The following is a 27,407-nucleotide window of genomic DNA, read 5'->3' on the forward strand; positions in this document are numbered from 1 at the left end:
TTTTTTTTTCCCTATTATGTCATCACTAAGAAGTCAGTCTTTCCAAGATTATTCTCAGTATTCTGCCCATATCTTTGAAAAGAACATTCTGCTAAACTTCACTTTATTGAGAAGTGTTTGAGTCAATGAGAGGAACTGTTTTCATTTTTATGCATATATTTTTATGTAAAATATCACAAAAGCAGCTATGCGTACCTTGTAGCTCTGGACCCAATGTAGTAATAAGGGCATTCAAACAGCGACCTAGACTTTGGTGAACTTCAGCATGAGTAGGAGGCACATTTAACAGCAACATCATAATAAGAGAAAGGGTTGGTTCTGCATGTATATAATAGAGTGGGCCGGCGGAATCAATTATCAATGAGAGAGAATGCAGTGCCCAGGTCTGTGAAGACAGAGAAAGACAGTTAAAAATGTTATAGCAGCATTAAGAAACACAAACCACTACAAACTGTTCTTTTGCTGAAATGAGTGATAAAGTAGTATCACAGTCAACTGTGTGTTATTACTAACTTGGAGAGAGAAACAAGGAACTTCAGGAGTTGAAGAAAAAAATGTAAATACCAGTAAAACGCAACTGAGAGACAAATGTCCAGTTGAGAACGGCACACATGGGTACAGGGGTTTCCCAGATGGCGCTAGTGGTAAAGAATCTGACTGCCAATGCAGGAGACTTAAGGGATGAGGGTTCCATCCCTGGGTCAGGCAGATCCCCTGGAGGAGGGCATGGCAACCCACTTCAATATTCTTGTCTGGAGAGTTCCATGGACAGACGAACCTGCAGGGCTGCAGTCCACAGCGTCTCAGAGAGTCGGACACAACTGAAGCGACTTAGCTAGCACGCACACATATGGATATATCTCAAAACTGAGAATTCCAGAATCGTGTTTGGTTCTTTAGCTAATGGCTTGAACTAGATCTAGTGTGTTGAAAATTGTTTATTGCTTAATCTGTACAGAGAATGAAAATTCAAATTTTTAGAAGATTCAACAATATCTCAACTAAATGAAATAATACAGATCTCTTGGAACACAATGGTGTTGAAGAAAGCCAAACATAAAAAAGTATATACTGTATGGTTCCACTGACATAAAGTATAAGAGCAGGCAAAACTAATAATCACTGATAATCAGTGAAGTTGGATGGTGGGTTTAATAGGTTCCTGACAGCATGTTCAGAATTCCAGTTGAGCTATTTCAAATCCTAAAAGATGATGCTGTGAAAGTGCTGCATTCAATATGCCAGCAAATTTGGAAAACTCAGCAGTGGCCACAGGACTGGAAAAGGTCAGTTTTCATTCCAGCCCCAAAGAAATGCAATGCCAAAGAATGCTCAAACTACTGCACAATTGCACTCATCTCACATGCTAGTAAAGTAATGCTCAAAATTCTCTAAGCCAGGCTTCAGCAATACGTGAACCGTGAACTTCCTGATGTTCAAGCTGGTTTTAGAAAAGTCAGAGGAACCAGAGATCAAATTGCTACATCTGCTGGATCATCGATAAAGCAGGAGAGTTCCAGAAAAACATCTATTTCTACTTTATTGACTATGCCAAAGCCTCTGACTGTGTGGATCACAAGAAACTGTGGAGAATTCTGAGAGAGATGGAAATACAGACCACCTGACCTGCCTCTTGAGAAATCTGTATGCAGGTCAGGAAGCAACAGTTAGAACTGGACATGGAACAACAGACTGGTTCCAAATAGGAAAAGGAGTACATCAAGGCTGTATCTTGTCACCCTGCTTATTTAACTTCTATGCAGAGTACATCATGAGAAATGCTGGACTGGAAGAAACACAAGCTGGAATCAAGATTGCCAGGAGAAATATCAATAACCTCAGATATGCAGATGATACCACCCTTATGGCAGAAAGTGAAGAGGGACTACAAAGCCTCGAGGAAAGTGAAAGAGCAGAGTGAAAAAGTTGGCTTAAAGCTCAACATTCAGAAAACAAAGATCATGGCATCCGGTCCCATCACTTCATGGGAAATAGATGGGAAACAGTGGAAACAGTGTCAGACTTTATTTTTTGGGGCTCCAAAACCACTGCAGATGGTGACTGCAGCCATGAAATTAAAAGACGCTTACTCCTTGGAAGAAAAGTTATGAGCAACCTAGATAGCATATTCAAAAAGAGATATTACTTTGCCGACTAAGGTCCGTCTAGTCAAGGCTATAGTTTTCCAGTAGTCATGTATGGATGTGAGAGCTGGACTGTGAAGAAGGCTGAGCACCGAAGAATTGATGCTTTTGAACTGGTGTTGGAGAAGACTCTTGAGAGTCCCTTGGACTGCAAGGAGATCCAACCAGTCCATTCTGAAGGAGATCAGCCCTGGGATCTCTTTGGAAGGAATGATGCTAAAGCTGAAGCTCCAGTACTTTGGCCACCTCATGTGAAGAGTTGACTCACTGGAAAAGACTTTGATGCTGGGAGGGATTGGGGGCAGGAGGAGAAGGGGAGGACAGAGGATGAGATGGTTGGATGGCATCACCGACTCGATGGACGTGAGTCTGAGTGAACTCCGGGAGTTGGTGATGGACAGGGAGGCCTGGCGTGCTGCGATTCATGGGGTCGCAAAGGGTCAGACACGACTGAGCAACTGAACTGAAGTACAGCATGTTCTCTACTTTAATGTATGCCTGAACTTCCTATATAAGAAGTATCTGAAAAGTTCTCCCTTTAGGAAATCAACTAAGAAAGTTTTACCCTCTTATCAACAAATATGTTAGAAAAGCTTACAGTATTTTTAAATAGTACAATAATGAGTTCCCATTAGGTGAGCAATGGCAGCAATCAAGAAGAGTCAGACTAATGACCCTGGATGCCACAGAACGAAAAATCTAATAATCAACAAAAGAGACTCAATAGAAAAGGAGTCCGTTCAGAACAGACTTTTTGAAGGGGAAGAGGAGAAATATAATAAATAGAAGCAGAAAGTACTGTATTAAAGGAATAAAGAAAGGATGGAATACCTTATAAATCAACTCAAGTAACAGATGATGTGAAAAAAAACTATTAGTAATACGGTAATTCAAAGAATGACACCCATGTTAGATGCTGAAGTTTGACAAGGTGGTGGTTAAACTGGGTCTTACAATACTAAAAAATGTGGATTATAAGACAGGAATAGAAAGAGAGAAGAGCGATAGGAAGAACCCGAGCACAGACATGAGAATGACGTGTGGGAGGAAAGCAGGAAGATCATGTTAGGAGATCAGTTAATAACCAAGAAAGCTTCTGAGTCAGTTTACGGGACTTCAATGAGGAGTTAATTGAAGAAGCAATAAGCAGTATCCCCAGCTTTTTGGTTGGGAAGTGGCAAGATGAAAATTTCCCAGGCAAACACTTCTGGCTTCATATCTAGGTAGAGTTGTAAGTGAAAGTGAAGTCGCTCAGTCGTGTCAGACTCTTTGTGGCCGCATGGACTGTAGCCTACCAGGCTCCTCCGTCCAAAGGATTTTCCAGGTAAGAATATTGGAGTGGGTTGCCATTTCCTTCTCCAGGGGATCCTCCCAACCCAGGGATCAAACCCGGGTCTCCCCCGCATTGTAGGCAGACACTTTACCATCTGAGCCACCAGGGACGTCTCAGAGTTGTAAAGAACCTGAAAATAAAGTGACCAGGTAGGAGGCTACTATAGTAATTAGGGTCACACAAGGGGGACAGAAATACACTAAGGGGACCACAAGAGCAGGAAGTACAACAGTCATTCAGGATGTGAATAAGATCAGGAGAATGATGCCTGGCAGAAATGAGTAAGTTATGTATAATAATACGGCAAAGTGGTTAAGAACATGAGTTTAAAGTCCATGACTTATGTTCTTCACCTGACTACACGGTATATTAGTGGTTGTGTGAGCAAGTAACTTAGGTTCCATGAGCCTGGTTTCTTTCTATATAATGGGAATATACATCCTAGATAACTGTGAAGATTAAATATATTCATATGTTTAGAAAAATGTAATATAATGCCTGGTACCTGTTAAGTTCCATAAGATAGTAGATGTTATTTTAAGATAGAAGGCAGATCCATTTTCAGAAAATGATACTGAATTTGACTTTAGGTATTGAGTATGAAGCATAGATAGTGATATGTGCATTTTAAAAATCCACTGAGGTTAACAGTGGTTTTGATTTTATTATGGAGCAAGAATTATTATATAAATTAGTAATGGTTAATACAACAGAATATGCATTATCTACAAATCAATGGGGTACTCACCTGCACGTCAGGTGAGGTGCTGTCCTGAGACAAAGTATAAAGGATCCCAACACAAGAATTCAAATGTTGAGAACTTATTCCTCCTAAGTACCTATGCAGGGATCCCAAAGCCAGTGAGTGTCCTGTTCTGGTAACTGCATCCCTTGCTGACTTCAGTCTGTGATTATAGAAACAAAAATAAATGATAATTACTGAAATAAACCAATGCATGCACAGTCACTTAGGGAAATTTTTTATATAAAGAGCTGCAAAATTCAGAAATACATTTACAGGTAACTGATACAAAAAATTCTGAAATAACTTGAAAGATATCTTGAAAAATATTTTAAATAAAAATGTCTTCACATACGTGCTGCAATGACCGAGGCCCACACACCCTGGAGCCCATGCTCTGCAACAAGAGAAGCTACTGCAAGGAGAAAACCGCACATCACATCTAGACAGCAGCCCCCGCTCGCTGCAGCTAGAGAGCGCCCACACACAGCAATGAAGATCCAGCACAGACAACAATAAATGAATTTTAAAAATTTTAGATGTCGTCACATTATTAGTAATAATTATTTAAATATAAACAATTTCAATGTCTTTCAGAAATACACACTAAATTCATATGACATGCATTATTACCTTATCATTAAGTCATATTTTAAAAACTCTCATTGAGGAGATACTAATTCCATATAGAGTTCCAGCTCAAGAACTTTGATTTAAAATGAAATAAAGTAAGAGAACTTATTATGCATCAGGAGTTTCCATTGTATTCTAATTTACACACTTTATATTGGGTCCTTTAATCCTCTCAGGAATCGTGAGATTCATACTATTGTCAGTTCCTTTTTACAAACGAGGAAATCAAAATGACTGAGTCATTTTGGCCAAAGAGCTCTTATAAAGTAACCAACTATTAAATGGAAGAGTTGGGATTAGAACCAAGTTAGCAATCTGACGAGAGATATAGAGTTCATAACCAAATCAAGACATATATACTCAGGAGACTAGAAGGTCAAAGTGCCTTCTGCATTACTACCACGGCTATATAACTAATATAACCATGAGCATTTGCAGTTGTTTTATTTTTTCATACTATTTTCATATTTATTTTCTCATTCACCTTAACATTCTTAGCAGGCAGGGCTTCATTAATAAACTTCTATTTGAAATAGAGAAAAACAGATCAAGATGATTAAGCAACCAGCTCACAGTTACAAAGCTAGTAGGAACGAACATATAGTTTATGTTTCCTGATCTGCAGCTTTTTTTCTTTCCAGTAGATTGTTTTACTGCCTATCATCTATATTTTATATGATGAAACTCCCTACGTTTCTTACTCCCAGAGTCTACTGGTGGCCTGTTACATCACTCCTATAGGCAGTGATCTTTCTTATATAAAAACAAAAACCAAAGTAAAAATATTACTCATAGTTTTATGTTCCAAGACAAGCAGTCCATGGCAGCAGCGGTGGGGGGCGGGTTCCACTTTAACCCTAACCCTAGCTGAGCTTTTGAAATGTGGTGTTGGAGAAGACTCTTCAGAGTTTCTTGGACTGCAAGGAGATCAAAGTAGTCAATCCTAAAGAAAATCAACCCTGAATGTTCACTGGAAGTACTGATGCTGAAGCTGAAGCTTCAATACTTTGGCCACCTGATGTGAAGAGTTGAATCATTAGAAAAGACCCAAATCCTGGGAAAGACTGAAGGCGAGAGGAGAAGGATTGACACAGGACGAGATGATTGGATGGCATCTCCGACTCTATGGACAATAGTCCGAGCAAGCTCCGGGATATAGTGAAGGACAGGGAAGTCTGGTGTGCTGCAGTCCATGGGGTCGCAAAGAGTCAGACATGACTGAGTGACTGAACAACAATAAAATACGCCTTTCCCAGTTTTTTAAAGTTATAATCAGAAGTTTCTTAAGTTCCAACAAGCTATACACAGTTTTGACACGTATCTCATGAGTATTAAGTAAGACATTCACTTACTTGTCAAAGCTAACTTGAGCTAATGCAGCAGTAAAAGCTCCATCATCAACTACTTGGGCTAATCTAGCCCATGCCTCTGCAGCTGCGCATCGCAAGAGGGGGCTGGGACTTTCTAAGGCTCCCATCACCAATGCAAGGACAGGTCTTCTCACTTCTTCTGGACTCAAATGTCCCTTAGAGCCAGCCACATACTGAAATATGTAAAAAACAATCCAAACTTACAACTGTAGTAAATTCTCTTATCCAGTTTGGAATATATATTCTGGTTAACCAAATATGTCCATATTCAGTGATTACTACTTTAAAAAAAAAAAATCACACCACCAGAAACACACACTGAACATACAAATGTAATTTAATTTTTCTCATGAAGTACTTTAGAATTTTAAGCCTCCAGGCAAATATGGTGATCAAATATCACTGTACTACATACGTGTTCAAAGAACATTAATAGGGATTTCCATAAAATAAATGACCAACGAAGCCTATTTTACTTAGAAACAGTACGTCATAAATGCAACAATGAGCCAGATTTGGTCCATAGGCCATAATCTGCCAATCCCAGGTCTGCAATATTAGGCTTGGTAGGTTAAAGCATGTTTCTAAAATAGTATTATAGGCTTGACTTCTGACCAACAAGTTTTATATGGAGAAAAAGTAAAAGGGGAATTACAAATCCTGAAACATCAAGAAAAATGGGGGGGAGGGGAAACCGTCTTTTAAAAACATCTTCCCTCAACCTACTCAGTTGGCCACATATTAGGGGAAAAAAGAAAATAAAGTAAGCGGGAATTTTTTTTAAAAAATAGACTTACCTTCAGGAAACTAGAAACTGAAGAAACAACATGTAACTGAACTACTTGTTGACGAGCCCCCTTTGTATGCTTTATACTGTCCAAAAGCTGTTCCAAGACAAGAAGCCTAAAATCAGAAACAAGATTCAAAGAGAAATTAAGTCAAAGGGCGATATTAAGAATCCACTACTAAATTTGTTTGGTTGCATTTTTATTGGAGCTACTGAAATGAGATAAACTGTTGTCAAATACACTGAAGCCTTTTGGGAAATGAAAATATATTAATAGCAATGCACAAGTATTTTGACTATGTGTCATGACACTGAGGGAGGAAAAAAATAAATAACATGTATCACTTGAAGTAGATTTACCTGGGAAAATTTGGCTATTTCAGCAACTATTTTCTAAACAAAGGGTATTTTAAAAGTTACCTGCATCAACATTTTTGTTCTTAGTAACAGGACTTATTGGACTCAAATACATTGCTTCAATTTAAAGGCAGCCTGGACTTCAGTTTATGAGAAGCAGCACAACCTTTTGAACCCCAACTGTACCTTAAACATGTATGTGGGGATCATACTATATATAACATAGTTTTTACACTTGCTTTTCTCATTAACATTACCTCTTTATCACTTTTCAAATCATTTTTATTCTTAGATAATTTTCAGGAAGCCAAATTTTACTATACACATTCTACAGTTTATTCAACCATCCTCCTACTAGTGTAGAGTAATATTCTTATTTTCACAATTCTACAATTCCACCTATAATGAATGTGCATATCACTTTTGGTCTGGGGTTGAATGTGCTCGTTAGGTTTTAATGTATTAAAAAACAATGTGAGTTGTTTTTCATGTTCTTATAACACGGGAGTTTTAAAATCCGTTTGATGAGATTAAAGATATGTTAACCATGAAAAAAATCACCCCCTTTTCTCCCCACCAATTATTCTGTTTATAAACATTGCTTCAGAGCTCTGGATTTCCTTTCTCTCCTTCTCTCCCTTTAAATCAGGGTTAGGGTTAGGGTTAACCCAGTGAGTGAAAACAGGCATGACTGGCTGAAGATGGCACGTGGGTATACTTTTACTCAACTCTGCTGTACTTCCAATATATTTCTAAAGCCCTAAACTAAATCTCTATCACTCTGTTGAGCCCAAAAGGCCCAAACACAGTTCTGCTCCAAAGGATAATTCTGTTATCAAAACAGAATAGATATGGAACTTACGTTTTTTTAAATAAACCCAGTTGTGGAAGAAGTTAAGTCAGAAAAAAAGGAAAGTATGCGAGGTAACATTATATTACTCGAGGAAAGCATTATACATAAAATCAATTCAGAGAACAAACACAGTGAATCACTAAAAATTTAGGGAAAATCATAGTCACTCTTAAGTAGTCTATTTAAATATTTATTTCCTATTTCAAGGTTAATTCAGTTCATCGAAATAAATAAAAACCAGAAAAGCACAAGAAAGAAAAATAAAATTTACCCAAAATCCTACCATTTAGAAAGCCATATTTTGACATCTTTGGTCTAGTCTCTCCAGATATATGCATCATTTTTTAAAAATTGGTTTCACAGTGTACATACTTTGTCAATAACTTTATTTCCCTAAACATTAATCCCACCTTATTAACTATTATACTGAAATAATTTTATTTGTTTTTTATCTTGACCTCCTGTGATTTTGTTTCTAATTTAAGTATAACTGATGTACAATATTGTCTAAGTCACAAGTATGTAATACAGTGATTCACAATTTTTGAAGATTATATTCCATTTATAGTTACTTTAAAACAACTATATTCCCTACATTGCACAGTATCTTCTTGTAGCTTATTTTATACACGACAGTTTGTGCCTCTCAGTTGCCTACCCCATGTTGCTCTCTGCCCCCCTTCCCTCTCCCCACTGGTAACCACTAGTTTTGTTCTCTGTATCTGTGAATCTGCTTCTTTTACATTACATTAACTAGTTTGTTGTATTTTTCAGATTCCACACATACTGAAATAATTTTCAATTGCTATTAGAATTAATTAACTAATTCTCTAGTTTGGGATATTTAGGCCATTTCTAATTTTTATTACAAATAATACAATACATGTATCATATAAAATTTTTCTGTTTTCCAGACCATATTTAAATCATTATGCTTCAAGAAAATATTTATAACCAACCTGCCCTGCAGGAAGAAAAATTAAGGGTAAACATACGGTCAGGCTTATGAATTTAAAACCTAAAACATCATTATTAGACCATATCCTAGTCACCTGTTATAATGAAACTGTGTCATGTTGAAAGTACTAAAAAATACTTAAGATTAGAGCTTGAGAATTTTGTTATATTGTAATAAAATCTGACCTGCACTGTTTTCTTGCCCACATTCATAGGACAAAGACCCTAAATGAGACTACCAGAGCCCAAACTTTTTGCCCCATCCTTTATTCCCATATTTTGACATGGATCACAAGAAAACACTCTGACTCTTCAGGAAGATGGAGATGACCACTTTTTAGTAATACTGAATTTATATTCCTAAGTAGTATCAATTATATAATTATTAGTTCATATTAATATAATTAAGAAAATTAGCTGGTGCTGAAGCTGAAACTCCAATACTTTCACCACCTGATGTAAAGAACTGACTCACTGGAAAAGACCTGATGCTGGGAAAGATTGAAGGCAGGAGGAGAAGGGGATGACAAAGGATGAGATGGTTGGATGGCATCACCGACTCAATGGACATGAGTTTGAGCAAGTTCCAGGAGCTGGTGATGGACAGGGAAGCCTGGCACGCTGTAGTCCATCAGATCGTGAAAAGTTGGACACGACTGAGACACTGAACTGAACTGATTAGTTCAGAACAAAGTTAGATAATAAAACGTTTGAGTCTGGACGAAATGAAAACATACAAGTAATTAAGTAAACAGGAAAGACATAAATATTGAAAATGCTGATTTACCTTTCTTATACATTCAGAGAGAGGGTGTATAATGGGGAAAATTTTTACTACTGAGAGCTATAACTATGCTTTTCCTCCCTCTCCATCAATTTACACTCTACATTACTTTATACATTTTTAGCACTGTTCTCTGCATGCCAGAATCACCTAAGGAGTTTAAAAATTTTTAATGTCCAATGTAGTATGCATACCATTACTATTACATCAGAACCTACATTTTAAAAAGTTTTAAAAAATGATCCAAATGACTGCAACGTACAGTCAAGGTACTTACTAATATAGATGAATTAAGTAATCCATTCTTTGTAATTAGGTGCAAATATATCGGAAAGTAACCATAAATAACACACGTATAAGATCAGTAATAATTTATTCTCTGTATAAAATATCTTGATATTCCAGAGCTTTCAACATTTTAGTGCTTTAAAATTATCAATGCAAAGTTTTCTTAGTTTTAGAATCCTACAGTCAAAATAATCACTGATTTAAAGATAATTTAATTTCTAAGTAAATTAAGTAAATAAAGTAATAAAAACCTATTCCTAATTTCAGGACAACCTCATGTTATGAGTTTCTTTTAAACTGTTTTAACACAAAGATAACCACCACAACAAAACACTTGAAAACATTCACTTGTTGAATACAGGTACTTGAAGACCTTTCTTTTCTAGAGATGCAAATGTATGGCCCAGAGAAGGGTCTGCCTTGTAAACAAGTAACATCTCTGGGATAACAGGAAACTAGAAACTCAACTTTGCTACCTCTGTTTCTCTGTGGTGCTCTAAGGGCATCCACTGGAGATTGCTAATAGTTGCTAAATGTAGGATCCTGCCAGACCGCTTCCTTTAAAACTCTCCAAACTACCACCTACTATTTTTATTCAGTTAAGACTTCAAAGAGAATATGCTTTCTTTACTAGGTTACAACATTTTCATTACGACAAACAAAACCTCTCCTCCCCTGAATATTCATTCTATATGTTATTTTTATCCATATGGGATAAAAAGAAATGTGGCACATTTTAAAGTTCATTAAACTGTAAAAAACAGAAATAAGAAACCACTTCCTTGAAACTGTAACTGGGCAATAAATCTGGGTAAAATCAAAAAGAAAATCACCTTCTCTAGGAGAGCAATAAAACTAACTTTTTAAAAGGAAAGCTTGTAAGAAGTATGCTTTTTCCCCCACTTTTTATCTGAGACTTATCAAAGAGTTTAACAGTCTTTCAAGAACATGCTTAATTTAAATCTTTTGCCCATAAGGCTGCAGTTATTGCGGTATTAATCCAAATTAAGTATTTGAAATTAATTGTATGTACTATATACTAACACAGTTACAGACTAGCTCAAATCTTCTCTCCGTCAGTAATTCTTTTTTTTTAAACATTTTTTTAAAAATTTTTATTTATTTATTTGGCTGCTCTGGGTCTTAGTTGTAGCATGTGGGATCTAGCTCCCTGACCAGGGATCGAACCTGGGCCCCCTGCACTGGGAGCTCAGAGTCTTAGCCACTGGACCACCAGGGAATTCCCCATCAGTAATTCTTTAAAAATTCCAGACCACTGTGATTTTCCTCTCGTCTTTTAGTGCTACAGCATTCATTTATAATTTAGTCACATATTGTCTTAAGTATAATCATAACTTTACAGTTATAGTATACAGTGAACTATAGGTTACAAACTTCAAATCATCTTTTGAAATTAATCTCAAAATATGCATATACCATATGATACGGAGTAAGTACTATTATCAGTTAAAATAGAACATGAAGTTATTAAAAATCAACATAAATGTTATTTGTTTTCTATCCACTGAAAGTAGACTATCCAAAAGCCTGTTTCAGAAATGTGTTGCTGACAAGACTCAAATATTCCTGCGATTCTTCATCAAAGAGACCAAAGTAAATCCCTTACCTAATTTGTGTTCTCTGGAAGACATAACTGATAAAATTATATAAAAGCTATGATCTAGCATTGTTGCTGGTCTAGCATAAAAGAAACAAAGAGAATGAACATGAATGAATGAAGATAGTTAATATTCTGTAAATTGTTAACCAGCACAGCCTATGGGAGAGATTCAGTTCCCATCAGTATCTCAGATAAAAACAGAATTTCCTGGATACTAGACATGAGTAGTGGTTTCTGATCCCCAAGAAAAATATTACCCTGTTACCTTCAATGAGAAATCATTAGCAGTCTTTATAATTTTTAAAAACCAAAGTTCATTTCAAGTGAAGTGAATCCACCAAATTGAAGACTAATCTATTTTAATCTAATTTTTGAAATCCACTAAACTGAAGATATAGTATGAGATCTTGTATATTCAGACAACCAGTGTTTCCCTTTGCAACACTGGCTCATAAATCACTGTTTTTGTGTCACTGAGTTTTATATTCGTATTTTCAGCTAAATGAGAAGTTAATGTGGGAAAAGCATTGCATCCATGATACTGCCTAGCAGTTTTCAGTTTAATCTAATCACTGACTTCATTAATTCTTATTAAATATTTAGCCCACTGAATAATTAAACAAGAGCCTTTAATCTCACCTTCATCTGTCATCTATAAGAAGTCTTTTATATTAATGAGAACTTCTGACAACCTCCTTTTTACCAGTCTATTATGCATTCACTGAACAAATTACCAAACCTGAAAGACATTTCAGCTAAGTGAACCTCTGAAGATGGTTTACCTTTGAGCTTCTCCCACATGAGCGCATACAACTCCAAACAGCTTGACTGCAGAGCTAGTAACTGACAGCATTGGAGGTAAGGGCTTAGGCACCGAATCTCCTTCTACGTCTTTCTCGTAAATAGAGTAAGGGTCATACTCAAGACTTCCACAAGCAATACCACTACCAAGCAGGAGCTACAAGAAAAAAAAATTGCATGTAAGATTTTAAAACGACTATTCAGGACTTCCTTGTGGTCCAGTGGTTGGCACTCTGTGCCCTGGTTGAGTAAGTAGGATCCCACTTGCCGTGCAATGTGGCCAATTAAAAAAACAACAACAAAAAAATCAAATTAAACCACTATTCATAGGTTGAATCAATCCAAGTGTTACTGAAAAATGACCATACCTGTTCTTCAATAAATCTATGGTCAGTCTCTTGTAGCAAAGGACTTAATATTAGAAGATCATCTTGATGACAAAGGGGCGGGAGTAAAAATGAGGATGCTGCCACCTGTACATCAGCGGCGGTCAGGTCAGCAGCCAGCTCTCTGAGGATAGCACTGAGGTTTCCTGTTGAGTCACAGAAAAAGAGCAATTAGCAATTTGGCAATAGCAGTTAACAGGTCTGAGAACGGGGTTTAAAGAGCCCAGGGTGAATGTTAATTTACATTATCAGCTAACTTTAATCTATCACAGCCTCTTTAATCTGTTCTCCTCCCTGAGAAATGCCCTACCGATGAAAAACTCAACTATGTGTTGCTGACCACAGGATAAGAACAAACATCTCAAAGTACATGTATATGTTTATTTTATACACTAAATAAATACTACTACCATCATTTAAAGTAAAATGACATGGAGCATAAAAACAGAAAGAAAAAAGAGTAACAAAGGCCGACAAAGCAGGCATAATAGTAGTAGTATGGCACCCTAACTCCCCACCACCCCAGCAAATGACTGTCACTCATCCTAACCAGCTAGATTAATCTCGGTTCACCTATACTCTCAATTGACTATCTCATCACCCTCCACACTATTTTGGAGCAATCCCTGGAAAGCATATCACTTGCATCTATAAATATTTCACTGTGTATCACTAGAGTTAAGGATGTTTTAAACAATTTCACTATCATAATTTGATGTTTTAGTAATTACTAAACAGGGACTTCTCTGTTGACAATCCTCCCTTGAAGAAGATATAAGACACAAGACACACACGTTAACTAAAAAATGAAGGTAGGAAATACTAAGTTTCATAGAGGATGAAAAAAGAGTATAGCTATGTTTAGAGAAAGGAGAGATTATACACAGGAATTGCAGACAGTGGACAGGGATCAATAAAAGCTTAATGAAGCAAGTAAGAGTCTGTTAGTTTAGTTACCAGTATGTGATACTCAAGAAAATAATTCTATTGGTGGCATAACATGCAAGCTATGTTTGGTACTACAGCTAAATGTGGAAACAGTGGTATATCTCCATTTCTCATTTAAAGTAACTGCTGGCCGCCTAACTGTCCCTGAACAAAGTACTTAAAGATGATTCAGTTTTAAAATGCAAATACACTTCTCTCGTAGAAATACACCACTTTCTGACGCTAATGAGAAGCAATTTTCAGTGTGGAGAAAATTAAAATACTTGAATGCAGATCCATAACAAAACTAAGATAGGAAATAAATATTAGGAACCCAAGTTTTGTTCCATAAACTTAAGAAAATTAAGCAACTATTGTGACAAAATTCTGTTTTTGTTGGATAACCATGATGAAAAGTCATATAAATTCTTTTTTTTTCCAGCCATGCCAAGTGGTTTGTGGGATCTCAGTTCCCTGACCAGGGACAGAAACTGGGCTGCAGAGAAAGCCTGAAATCCTAACTAGTAGGTCACCAAGGAACTCCCCAAAAGAAATAGATTTGAAGTAATGATTAACTTAATTTAGTTAGTTGAAAATTAAAAAAAAAAAAAAGATGCTCACTTTAGAGATCATTTTCAACTTTCACCTCTTAAACATCTTAAATTATTCAGTAGTAGTAGCAATACATTTTCTTAAAACTGTATTTGAAATTTACAAGAAAGGATACAGAACTAACTGCAAAATAAGGGCAAGCTTTTTTTTTTTTTTAACCAAATGCAGTATTCAAGTATTCTGAAGTCATCTTGAGCCCAATAAAAGCAAAACCTACATTATAAACTTTATAACATAAATTATACCTTGGTATACCACTCAAGATTAAAGTGCTATCTGGACAGAGTTAAGAATGGAATAATGCAAGGCAATGTGTACAATAGATATGCACTCTAGAAGGAAAACAGGGAATGGTCAAATTTCTAATTGACTAGCATTATATATTCTGTGGAAAACCCTGGAGTAGAATCAAGACTAATCTTTGTGACTCATTCTCTCTCACACATTGAAACGAGGGACATTTTTCTCAAAAGAGAGAAGACAGCAAGACATGAAACAGTTTTCTTTTTTAATGTATTTTATTTACTATAAATTGATCGATGATTTCGAATTGTGGTGCTGGAGATGACCTTTGAGAGTCCCTTGGACTGCAAGGAGATCAAACCAATCAATCCTAAAGGAAATCAACCCTGAATATTTATTGGAAGAACTGATGCTGAAGCTCCAATACTTTGGCAACCTGACACAAAGATGCAAAGAGCTGACTCACTGGAAAAGACCCTGATGCTAGGAAAGACTGAAGGCAAAAGAAGAAGGGGGCAGTAGAGGTTGAGATGGTTTGATAGCATCACTGACTCAATGAACATGAACTTGAGCAAACTTTGAGAGATCGTGAAGGACAGGGAAGCCTGGTGTGCTGCAATCCATGGGGTCACAAAGAGTCAGACACAACTTAGTGACTGAACAACAGTGTTTACTATAAAATGGTAAACACATGGGTTAAGACTGAACTCCCAAAACCTCCTGAACACAAGGCACAAAGTAAATGCCATATAATCCATTTGTTCAGGCACTGTATTAATCACAAATAGTAAAACATTCAGGTGTAAGGCGCTTACCTTCATAGGTTTCAGGAGATAATAAAATCAACAATTCATAAAGCCTTTGTCTATAAACTACTGATGGTGTTTTCAAAGGACTTCCATAGGTTTTTAGTATTGAAGAGAGCCTTAAAGTAAAAGAAAAAGTATATGTTAACTGTATAAGTTATATAACAATGTATAAATATTCAACATATTGACATATAAAGATAAAATACGTATTATATATGTGATCATTAATGCTTTTATTTACTAAAATTATTTTTTAAAATTTTAACTGTGGACCATTTTTAAAGTCTTTATTGAATCTGTTACAATACTGTTTCTGTTTTCTTTTTTCTTTTTAAATATAAATTTATTTATTTTAATTGGAGGTTAATTACTTTACAATATTGTATTGGTTTTGCCATACATCAACTTTGACTGCAAGGCATGTGGGATTTTAGCTCCCAGATCAAAGATCAAACCCACACCCCTGGCACTGGAATGTGAGCTCTTAGGTAGTGAACCACTTGGGAAGTCCCTATTTATTATTTTTTATAGTGTGTGACTTGAAGTTAAAAGAGGAATTACAAGTGTCAGATGTGAAAACCATTTAGCTATTTTTTCTATCATATCTCATAAAACTATATATATCTAAGGTTGTTACTATTTTGGCTATTAGCTGAAACTCTTACTAAACCCCTACATTTATAGCATTGCATTCGTGAAAACTAAACTCTGTTATGCAGAAAAGGAACAGGCCAAAGAAACAGGAGGCACAAAGATCTGGGAAAAAATCCAAGTGTAGAAAACTTCATCTGGAACGCACTCACCAAATAACAATAATCATCAAAATACACAGAATCATAAAACAAATTCACTTTTGAGAAAGCAAAAGCGGAGCCAATGTTTCCCCAAAAGCTCCAGTCATAAAAGCTCTTATCACCTCCTCTTTTCACTCTCTTTCATTCGCTTTCATGTAGTCTTTCAATCTTCTATTCATTCTCACCACTGGTATTAACATCATTTTACTGATGTTCACTCGTCTAATATTTATTAAAGGATGACTACACTTTGCCTTGGGATCAAATGGAGTGAAGCTTTCATCTCCTGTAGCAATACAAAAATTCAATGGAATTACTTCTGCTGTGCCACTGGAATAAATTTACTATGCTGTTATGGCATGTGGTTTCCAGGTATTCTAAGAAATCCTGGTAATGCTTATTCATGTGTGTTTGCTAGCAAAATACTGCATGCTGTTTCTTGTTTCTAAAAGAAAAAAAGAATTATATATATAATTTTTTCTTTTTTGAGAGAGAGAGACTATGATTGACAGTCTCCTTTTTTAATAAAAAACATTTATTTATTTACTGGCTGTGCAGGGTCCTCGCTGCTGCTTGGGCTTTTCTCTAGCTGCAGGACGTGCGCTTCTCCCTGTGGTGGCTTCTCTTGTTGCAAAGCCATGGGCTCTAAGGCGTGTGGGATTCAGCAGTTTTACTTGCCGAGCTCTAGGGCACAGGCTCAATAATTGTGGCACGTGGGCTTAGTAACTCCGCAGCATGTGGGAATCTTCCCAAATGAGGGAGGGTACCCGAGTCCCCTGCATTGGCAGGGAGACTCTTTATCACCGAGCCATGAGGGAAGTGCAAATAATTATTTTTGACTTGTCATTTTATTGAAAAAAAAAAAAAAGAACAAAGTTGGTTCTATTTACTATCTCTCACCTTAGTAAACAACATTTATATAACCAGGGGAGAATTTTTTAGTTATGGAAGTTAAAAACAAATCCACTGTATTTTTGTATTCCTCTAAAATAAGATGGGGGGATTATGGCTGATTACACGAAAAATATTTAAATTGTATTGGCAAGATGCTAAGATATTACAATTCTTAAAAATTCTGCAACATTCAGTTGGTTTAAATACAATAGAATTTAGTTCAGAGGGTTGTGTGCATGTGCCTCCATTTAAGGAAAATAAGATGAATACATAAAAGTAAGAACTTATTCCTAAGGACTTCTACTACTATAAGTAGGGCAGATTAGAATCTCTAAAGGGCCTTCTTCTATAAATACACTTTAGATTTTGGATAAAAGATAATTTGCATTGCTAGACTTGAAGAAAGACTTTTCCAAGGTCAAGCCCACACTAGCCGCCAAAATAAATGATCATAAAATGCTTGAAATAAAAAATGAGCTAAAATTAGAGCGGGAACAACAACACAAGAACCTGCAATTGAGCTGTGCCCATGCACTGTAGGGCTGCTAAATGAGATCTCTTAAAGACAGTGTATCCCACAGAAATCCCAAAAAAATGCAATGCCAAAGAATGCTCAAACTACAGCACAATTGCACTCATCTCACAGGCTTGTCAAGTAATGCGTAAAATTCTCCAAGCCAGGCTTCAGCAGTAAGTGCACTTTGAACTTCCAGATGTTCAATCTGGTTTTACAACAGGCAGAGGAACCAGAGATCAAATTACCAACATCCGCCGGATCATCGATAAAGCAAGAAAGTTCCAGAAAAACATCTATTTCCGCTTTATTGATGCCAAAGCCTTTGACTGTGTGGATAACAATAAACTGTGGAAAATTCTGAAAGAGATGGGAATACCAGACCACCTGACATGCCTCTTGAGAAATTTGTATGCAGGTCAGGAAGTAACAGTTAGAACCGGACATGGAACAACAGACTGGTTCCAAATAGGAAAAGGAGTAAGTCATGGCTATATATTGTCACCCTGCTTATTTAACTTCTATGCAGAGTACATCATGAGAAACCCTGGGCTGGAAGAACAAGCTGGAATCAAGATTGCCAGGAGAAATATCAATAACCTCAGATATGCAGATGACACCACCCTTATGGCAGAAAGTGAAGAAGAACTAAAAAGCCTCTTGATGAAAGTGAAAGAGGAGAGTGAAAAAGTTGGCTTAAAGCTCAACATTCAGAAAACGAAGATCATGGCATCCGGTCCTATCACTTCATGGGAAACAGTGGAAGCAGTGTCAGACTTTATTTTGGGAGGCTCCAAAATCACTGCAGATGGTGACTGCAGCCATGAAATTAAAAGACGCTTACTCCTTGGAAGGAAAGTTATGACCAACCTAGATAGCATATTAAAAAGCAGGGACATTACTTTGCCAACAAAGGTCCATCTAGTCAAGACTGTGGTTTTTCCAGTGGTCATGTAGGGATGTGAGAGTTGGACTGTGAAAAGGCTGAGCGCCAAAGAATTGATGGTTTTGAACTGTGGTGTTGGAGAAGACTCTTGAGAGTCCCTTGGACTACAAGGAGATCCAACTAGTCCATTCTAAAGGAGATCAGTCCTGGGTGTTCTCTGGAAGGACTGATGCTAAAGCTGAAACTTCAATACTTTCGTCACCTCATGCGAAGAGTTGACTCACTGGAAAAGACTGTGATGCTGGGAGGCGTTGGGGGCAGGAGAAGAAGGGGACAACAGAGGATGAGATGGCTGGATGGCATCGATGGACATGAGTTTGGGTGAACTCTGGGAGCTGGTGATGGACAGGAAGTCCTGGTGTGCTGCAATTCATGGGGTAGCAGAGTCGGACACAACTGAGCAACTGAACTGAACTGATGCCTAAAGATGAAAAAGGCCAAAAAGTTTGCCCTAACAGACACTAAAATTTATTATTATTATAAAGACAATGTAGTATGGGCACCAAAATGGGCAAACCCATCAATAGAATATGGTAAGAAAATACAGAAACAGACTGTGCTCTGGCATTTACCAGAGAGAGGAAGCATGGATTTATTTAGTAAAGTATGGGACAATGTGTTATCCATATTAAAAAAGAATGAAATTGGAACCCTATGTCATTCCAAACACAAAAATAAATTCCAGATTGATTAAACACAAATGTGAAAGACAAAAACCTTAAACATTATAGAGAGGGAAAAAAAAAAAAGTATATTTATAACCATGCAGGAATATTTTATAAATCAAAAGGTCGGAAGTACTAACCAAGAAGTAAAAGCCTGATAAATCTGACATTTAAATTAAGAATGTCTGTGGGGCCCAGGTTCGATCCCTGGTCAGGGAACTTAAGATTCCATAAGACATGCGGTGCAGCCAAGAAAAAAAATAGAATTTCTGTTAATCAAATCATTATTTTACCTAAAAATAGGTAAATATATGCATGATAGGGATTTCATAGAAATAGTGAGGAACAATAAACATACAGTATGACACTTAAAGCATCAGGAACCAGATACATATAACATTATAATGAGATACCAATTTACACCTATTGAATTAAACAAGAGTTGATATCTGAGTAAGTGTTGGTGAACAAGTAGATTGATGGTTACTCCCATTTACTATGGATATACATATGAAAAAATTTTGGAAAATAGTTTGGTTATTTCACTGAACAGGAAGGTTAAGTTGCTGTATATTCAATTAAATATTACACAGCAACCAACAAGAACATACTTGCATATAGAGGAAGTTTAGAAATATCATGTTGAGTAAAACAAGTTAAGCCTCAGAAACAATATGATACCATCTGCCTGATCAAAGCCAAGCAAAACTAAACAAGGAACTGTTTAGGGAAACATGTACATGTGATACACTTTTGAAAAATGCAAGATTCAGGATAGTGATCACCTCTAAAGGTAGGGCAGAAAGAATGGTATTAAAGAGGAGCACACAGATAAACTTCAAAAATGTTCTAGTCCAGGGATAGCTAATTTGGGCCCACTTCCCCTTATTATTAATAAAGTTTTACTGGAACACAGCTGCATTCATTCATTCACAGATGAGCTATGACTGCTCTTAAGCTGCAACAACAGAACTAAGCAAGCGCAACCGAGACTGTCTGAACTGAAAAGCCTACAATATTTACTCTCTAGTCTGTTACCGCCAACATTCATTAACCTCTGCGCCAGTTGAGCTGAACTCACAGGGGTTCATTTTACTGTTATGCTTCATAAGCCATAATCTGAACTGTATTTTTCTTATTTTAGAATTTTCTTCAGCCTTGTACTTTAAAATAATTACAGTTTCATAGGAAGTTGCACAAGTATTTTTCCACATACATAAAATGTTGTATTATTAAACACTTTTCGGAAAATCTTTCCCTAACCTGTACATTTCATTAATTGGGAAATTATTAGTGACCATGACATAAATTATATTTTAAAAAAATAAATCAAACATGAAAAATATGAACAACAAAAAACTGAAACTGTTAACAAACATCTGGTTCTTAAGAACACAGAACAGCACTAACAAACCAATAAAATGCATACCTGAAAAGGTTAACAGGCTTAATATATACTTTCTTGGTTAAATCTGACTGTATGGAAGATACATTATCCACCAAGTAACTTTCCTTCCCTTTTAATATGTATTTTTCAAGATCCTACCCTAAAAAAAAAAAAATCATGTAACTAAGGAAGATACATTATCTACCAAGTAACTTTCCTTCCCTTTTAATATGTATTTTTCAAGATCCTACCCTAAAAAAAAAAAAAATCATGTAACTAAGGAAGATACATTATCTACCAAGTAACTTTCCTTCCCTTTTAATATGTATTTTTCAAGAGCCTACCCTAAAAAAAACAAAAAATCATGTAACTAAATGTTTGCCTTCCTCTACAAATGGAAAATCATTCACCAACTGCAGAAACTTGGCATCATTAATGTACTTCATAAAATATTACATATTTTATTACATAACCAGCAGGTAAAGGATTGCTATTAAAAATCTGTATCAAATCTAAACAGCAGATCCTTACTGAGTTAGCAAATCCACAGCGCAAGGAAGTGGTGGAAGAAGATGCTGCATTACTTCCTCAGTAAGGAGATCACTGCAGTGGGCGACAAAGCTCTTGATAGCTGAAAAACAGAACAGACCCTGACTCAGCAGAATGTAATGAAGCATGAAAGCAAGCATTCAATTTTGGTACAGCATTCACATTTTTTTAAGAATAAAGAAATGTGTGAAAACCAAAAAAAATTCTTGAAACTCTAGTAAAAAAAGGAACCTAGTGGCTTCTACTTCTAGCGAAACTGAAAAAACAAAAAAACAAATCAAACTTCCTACAATTACTAAAGGAGACCGAAAACCAAATCAACAAAATGTTGCTTTCTTGGGGTTTTACTCAGCCCTTAAACTCAAAGTAGACCTTCAAGTCTACCAATTCTACACTAGTTCTGAGGAACCTGGCTGAATTTAAGTCGGCATGTTAGGTTTTACAGATGTTACCTGAAACATACAAGTTTTCATTAGGAGTTATCACATATGTAGGAAAAAATGAATATTTAAAATTTAGACTCAGATTCAAGGAAGCACTGATTTTGGTTTTGTTTATTCATGTCATTTTTACTCTTAAAAAAGATGTTTTTTAAGAAAACGTGCTTCAGAAAAAAGTCTGTGCTTCCATGTCTTTTCCTTAGCTCAAATTTTCAATGTGGATACTATTTTTAATGGTCTGTGTGTTGTAGAAGGGTACAACGTTCACATATATAAAAAGCTAAATAGAAACCATACTTAGTCAACATTAACTTCAACCCTAGTTTTTCTGAAAAGGGAAATGAATGCCCACTTAACACAAAAGCAATCTTGACATGTCTCAGGTAGATCATATTATAATAAAATATCCCAAAGAGAAGAATGCTTAAATTTGTTTTTTTTACATCATACTTCTGTTACAATAATTGCCAACAAATCAATTATTTCAATAACAAAAATCACCAGAAGCAGATTCTCCCCCTCAAGTTAAAACATACACGTATATGTGAAGTTAAAAGATGGAAAAAGGCAGAGGAAAGGGAGAGAAAGAATAAACTCAACCTACCACAGAGAGCACCAGCGCGTCCTTCCAAGGTTACCTGCCATGTGAAGGAGTCTCCTCGGCTCTTTTCTGTTTCTAGGTCTTTAGGAGACACTGGGAAGACACACCTCCACAAGAGCAGTACTCGCGCAAGGTGGTGACTGACAAACGCAGGACCTGCAATTTATTCAACTTGTCATTTGTACAAGAACCCGAAGTGGTTCCTCTTTAAAACCCTTCCCTTTTACAAGAAACATATTTGAATCCACTACTGCTGGGTTACTTCGTCCCTCTAGTTCCAACAAATGTACTACTGGATCACTGACTATCTGAAGGCACTGGAGTAGAGAGAGGAAAAACAAGGAACTGCCAGCAAAGTCTGGGCTCTGGGGTCTGCTCTTCTACTACTGCTGTGACCTCCTTACGCCTCAAAATTTCTTTGAACTGTAAAATGAAGCTAGACCAACCTGCACTGTTTATCGCCAAAGATTTGTCCTGAGCCAAACAACAGATGCACTTTAAATTAAGCCTAAAAAACTAATGTGCCTGCATAAATGCAAAGTACTACTGTTTTGGTAACAACACTGCATCCTGAGAGTAATTCTTTTAAAAAAATATTTATTTGGCTGTGTTAGGTCTTAGTTGTGGCACGTGGGATCCAGATCCCTGACGAAGGATCGATCCCAGGGCCACCTGCACTAGGAGCTCAGAGTCTTAACCACTAGAGCATCAGGGAAGTACCCTAATTCTAACTTTTGATAGCAACTTGCTCCAGGTCAAAAATCAGACATGATTAAATCCAAAGGCAAATTTTTTTTTTTAAGATTTCAGAGCAATATTTTTAAACTGAATACAGTAAAAGAAGCCATATTCACTCCTTGCTTATTACTTTCTTTGAGGAAGTAGTACTAAAAACATCCTAGGACTGGGATAAAATAAGGAAACTGGAGTAAGGCAATTAGGAATAGGTGACTTTAAAGGTTTCTGTGACTGTGCACACAGGCACACTCATATACAGTGGGCTGTGGGAATAGAGAAAATTCTGAATGCAAAATTTAGTCACACACCAAAAAACAAAGCAGGTATGCTGTCACTGGGAATATCCACAGTTAACAAAAAGTTTCATAGTATCTGCCCTTAAGATATCTCACTAACTCAACAGTGAAGAAAGTAGCATCACTTTTCAGAGAGGTATGAGGATAATTTATCTCAGAAGTGTATGTAAAGTAAGTTAACAAATGTGAGTTTATAGTAATTACAAAGTTAAACAAGAGTAAGTTTATTCACACCAAGAATAACACTGGATCAAACAAAAACCAAACACACATGTAGATGCCTGCAATTGAATCAAAGGTACTAATATGGCATCAGAGAAACTGGAAAGTGCAGCCGAAGGGGTTAGAAATGTTCACATTTGAGAAATAAATTTAAATGTGGTCTACCTGAGTTTAGGTTCTTCAGAACAGTGAATATATTAAAAATGACAATGAAAACTATAAATGGTGAAGGAAATGCTGAAAATGCATAAGAGGTGTTAAAACTGCCAGGCAAAAATCAATAAAGCACTCAGTTCAGTTGCTCAGTCGTGTCTGACTGTTTGCGACCCCAAGAACCACAGCATGCAGGTCTCCCTGTCCATCACCAACTCCTGGAGTCCACCCAAACTCATGTCCATTGAGTCGGTGATGCCATCCAGCCATCTCATCCTCTGCCGTCCCCTTCTCCTCCTGCCCCCAATCCCTCCCAGCATCAGGGTCTTTTCAAATCAGTCAGCTCTTCACATCAGGTGGCCAAAGTATTGGAGTTTCAGCTTCAAAATCAGTCCTACCAATGAACACCCAGGACTGATCTCCTTGTAGTCCAAGGGAATCTCAGGAGCCTTCTCCAACACCACAGTTCAAAAGCATCAATTCTTTGGCGCTTAGCTTTCTTCATAGTCCAACTCTCACATCCATACATGACCACTGGAAAAACCATAGCCTTGACTAGGCGGACCTTTGTTGACGAAGTAATGTCTCTGCTTTTTAATATGCTGTCTAGGTTGGTCATAGCTTTACTTCCAAAGAGTAAGCATCTTTTATATGGCTGCAATCACCGTCTGCAGTGACTCTGGAGCCCCCCCAAAATAAAGTCAGCCACCATTTCCACTGTTTCTCCATCTATTTCCCATGAAGTGATGGGACCAGATGCCATGATCTTCGTTTTCTGAAAATTGAGCTTTAAGCCAACTTTTTTGCTCTCCTCTTTCACTTTCATCAAGAGGCTTTTTAGTTCCTCTTCACTTTCTGCCATAAGGATGGTGTCATCCGCATATCTGAGGTTATTGATATTTCTCCCGGCAGTCTTGATTCCAGCTTATGCTTCCTCCAGCCCAGCGTTTCTCATGATGTACTCTGCATAGAAGTTAAATAAGCAGGGTGACAATATACAGACTGTCACCTAAATTCCACTCCACCAAATATAATCAGAGCTCCTTGGAGAAAACAACTGGTTGTAAGCTGAAGCAGAAATCGTGATGTAAAAGCTGAGACATCTTGTCATGTCAAAAATAAAGATGTTGTCAAAAGAACACTAGGTTCATGTTAAAAGGACACAGGGGACCTTCCCAGGTGGTACAGTGGGTAAGAATCCGCCTGCAAATTCAGGGGACATGGGTTTGGTCCCTGGTCGGGGAAGACTGCCCATGTCATGGAAGAACTACTGTGCCTGTGCACCACAACCACTGAAGACCGCATGCTCTAAGGCCTGTGACCCACAACTACTGGGCTCACGTGCTGCAGCCACCGAAGCCCATGCACCTAGAACCTGTGTTCTGCAATAAGAGAAGCCGCTGTGATGAGAAGCCCGTGTACCACAACTAGAGAGTAGCCCCCACCTGCTGCAAGTAGAGAAAGCCCTCGCACAGCAACAAAGACCCAGTGCAACCAAAAATTTAAAAAAAAAAGGACACAGGAACCAACTAGCAGGGGCTCCCAAAGACAATTTGAGGATCAAAGGAATAATGACTGCAATGGACTGAAACACATAAATATATAACAATCTGTGAGTTTATAATGATACCTAAAAGCAAAATCTCACTCATCTTTGAAATTAGGACAGCAACACATTCTAAAAACAGATAATAAAGTGAAAGAATAACGTATTTTTTTAAAAGCCCAAGAAAACAATTAAAAAACATTAATTTTTTTATCCTTTTGGTATGTTGAATATGAATATGCACAAAACAGGATGCTCTAATCCCTTATATAAAGGCTCTCTTGTAGTTTTCTTCCAATGGGATTACCCTGTTTTGAAAGCTTTTGTTCATTAAAACATTATACTTATTAAGTAGTTTATTTTCTTTTTTAATTAACCAAGAACAATCAATATGGCAGGCAGGAAACACCTGGACAGAAGTAAATAAAAGCTTGACCACATTATTCCCATCACATTGTGAAACCATTGTCTATGCCAGGGGCCAACAAGCATTTCTATTAAGGCCCAGAGAGTAAACAGTTTTGGCTTTGAAAGCCATACCATCTCTGCTGCAGTTACTCAATTCTGCCACTGCAGGGTCTGAACATTAGAAACAATATGTAAACTAACGATGGTGGTTGTATTTAACAAAAAGTTTATTTATGCACACTGAAAACTGACCTTCATGTATTTCTCATGTATCACAAAACACACTATTTTTGTTTTCAAACTGTGAAAAACATAAAAACCATTCTTAGCTAATGGGCTGTATGAAATAGGCGGCAAGCCAGATTTGGCCCATAGGCTGAACTCTGATGTAGTCCAGTAAGTCTTTTTAATCACCTCAAAAACATTACTTAAAGTGGCTCTTCATTTATGATTGCTTATTTTAACTGAGCTCCTTTTAGATCAAATTACTTCAGAAGTGTCAAAATGGTTTGCTGGTCAAACCCATCAAGTTTTATATCTTAAAACTAAACCAAACAAGTATAAAAAGAAAATTAGAGTATAGTTTTAATAAAGTCATAAAACTGAGTTTTAAAGTTATTGGATGTAAATATAACAGTCATGATCATAAAATAATTACTAATTTTTAAATAAATATAATTTAAATGTGCCCTATCCTCATCAATGTAATCACCTTATTAGTGTCACTGATTCTCAGAACAATTACAGAACTGGATTCATGGGCTATCATATGTTCTCTTGCCTATCTTTAAATTGTGGAAAAATTTTTTTCTTGAGGATAGATATGAATGATTTTTGGAAAAACCAGAGTTAAGTGTGAAAGCTGATCAAATTGGCTTATCCTAACTAAGGCTCATAAACTGGTCTTAAAGAGAATTTCAAATAAAGACATCTGAAAACATTCTGAGAATTAGATAAAAGAAGTATATGGTTTCTTACAGTGACTGCTAGGAGAAAAATTTTTATATGAATATTTAAATTCTGGTATATATCCAACTTTAAGTTAGTCTTATCAAATCATATATTAGAATGTTTATATTCAGAAAACACCACGTAGTTTGTAGTTTTATAAGCCCTCCACAAAACTGTTACCTAAGGTCATCAGCGCAGCAATCAACAGCCATCCGGCCTGTGTGCGCTGAGCTGAAAGGCGACTGTTCTGAGCAGCGGAACACAGCAAATCCTCTGCTAACGCCATAATAATCTATTGATGTATAGAAGAAAACGGTAAAAACAAGTATATCAGTTTATAGGTAATGACAAATGATAGCAACTAATAAAAACAATCTCTTGAAAAATTAATTCTTACATGTAATAAAAGTACATGATAAAAGATAATCATTCACATACACTATACCATAGGACAATGTCATAAAGGAAACAAAGAAAACGTCAGGTTCCCAGGATAAACACTGGTATATTAGACTGTACACAGCAACCCTAATTCTGTACACAGCAACCCTATAATTCTTTGTAGAGTTTACATGAAAACATTGTACAACTGTTCAAGCTGCCTAAAATTTAAGTTGACTTTTACTTTAAAGAAGATTTGATTACAGGAAACTCAC

The 27,407-nt window shown here is 36.6% G+C and overlaps 1 protein-coding gene across 38 annotated transcripts in view; it reads right to left on the bottom strand.

The window, feature by feature from the left end:
* HEATR5A (HEAT repeat containing 5A) overlaps window positions 1-27,407 on the bottom strand; it is a 97,277-nt gene that overhangs the window by 37,175 nt on the left and 32,695 nt on the right. For all 38 annotated transcript variants that reach the window (XM_060401782.1, XM_060401780.1, XM_012098771.3 and 35 more), the window contains 10 exons: window positions 26,932-27,043; window positions 22,441-22,593; window positions 21,379-21,478; window positions 15,654-15,763; window positions 13,039-13,202; window positions 12,652-12,827; window positions 7,020-7,125; window positions 6,205-6,395; window positions 4,226-4,382; window positions 196-385 (listed from right to left, as the gene is read on the bottom strand). In XM_060401782.1, the coding sequence (XP_060257765.1) occupies window positions 196-385; window positions 4,226-4,382; window positions 6,205-6,395; window positions 7,020-7,125; window positions 12,652-12,827; window positions 13,039-13,202; window positions 15,654-15,763; window positions 21,379-21,478; window positions 22,441-22,593; window positions 26,932-27,043 (1,459 nt within the window). The remainder of the gene's footprint in view (window positions 1-195; window positions 386-4,225; window positions 4,383-6,204; window positions 6,396-7,019; window positions 7,126-12,651; window positions 12,828-13,038; window positions 13,203-15,653; window positions 15,764-21,378; window positions 21,479-22,440; window positions 22,594-26,931; window positions 27,044-27,407) is intronic.

Source organism: Ovis aries, chromosome 18 (genome assembly GCF_016772045.2).
Source record: "Ovis aries strain OAR_USU_Benz2616 breed Rambouillet chromosome 18, ARS-UI_Ramb_v3.0, whole genome shotgun sequence".
Taxonomy (NCBI): domain Eukaryota; kingdom Metazoa; phylum Chordata; class Mammalia; order Artiodactyla; family Bovidae; genus Ovis; species Ovis aries.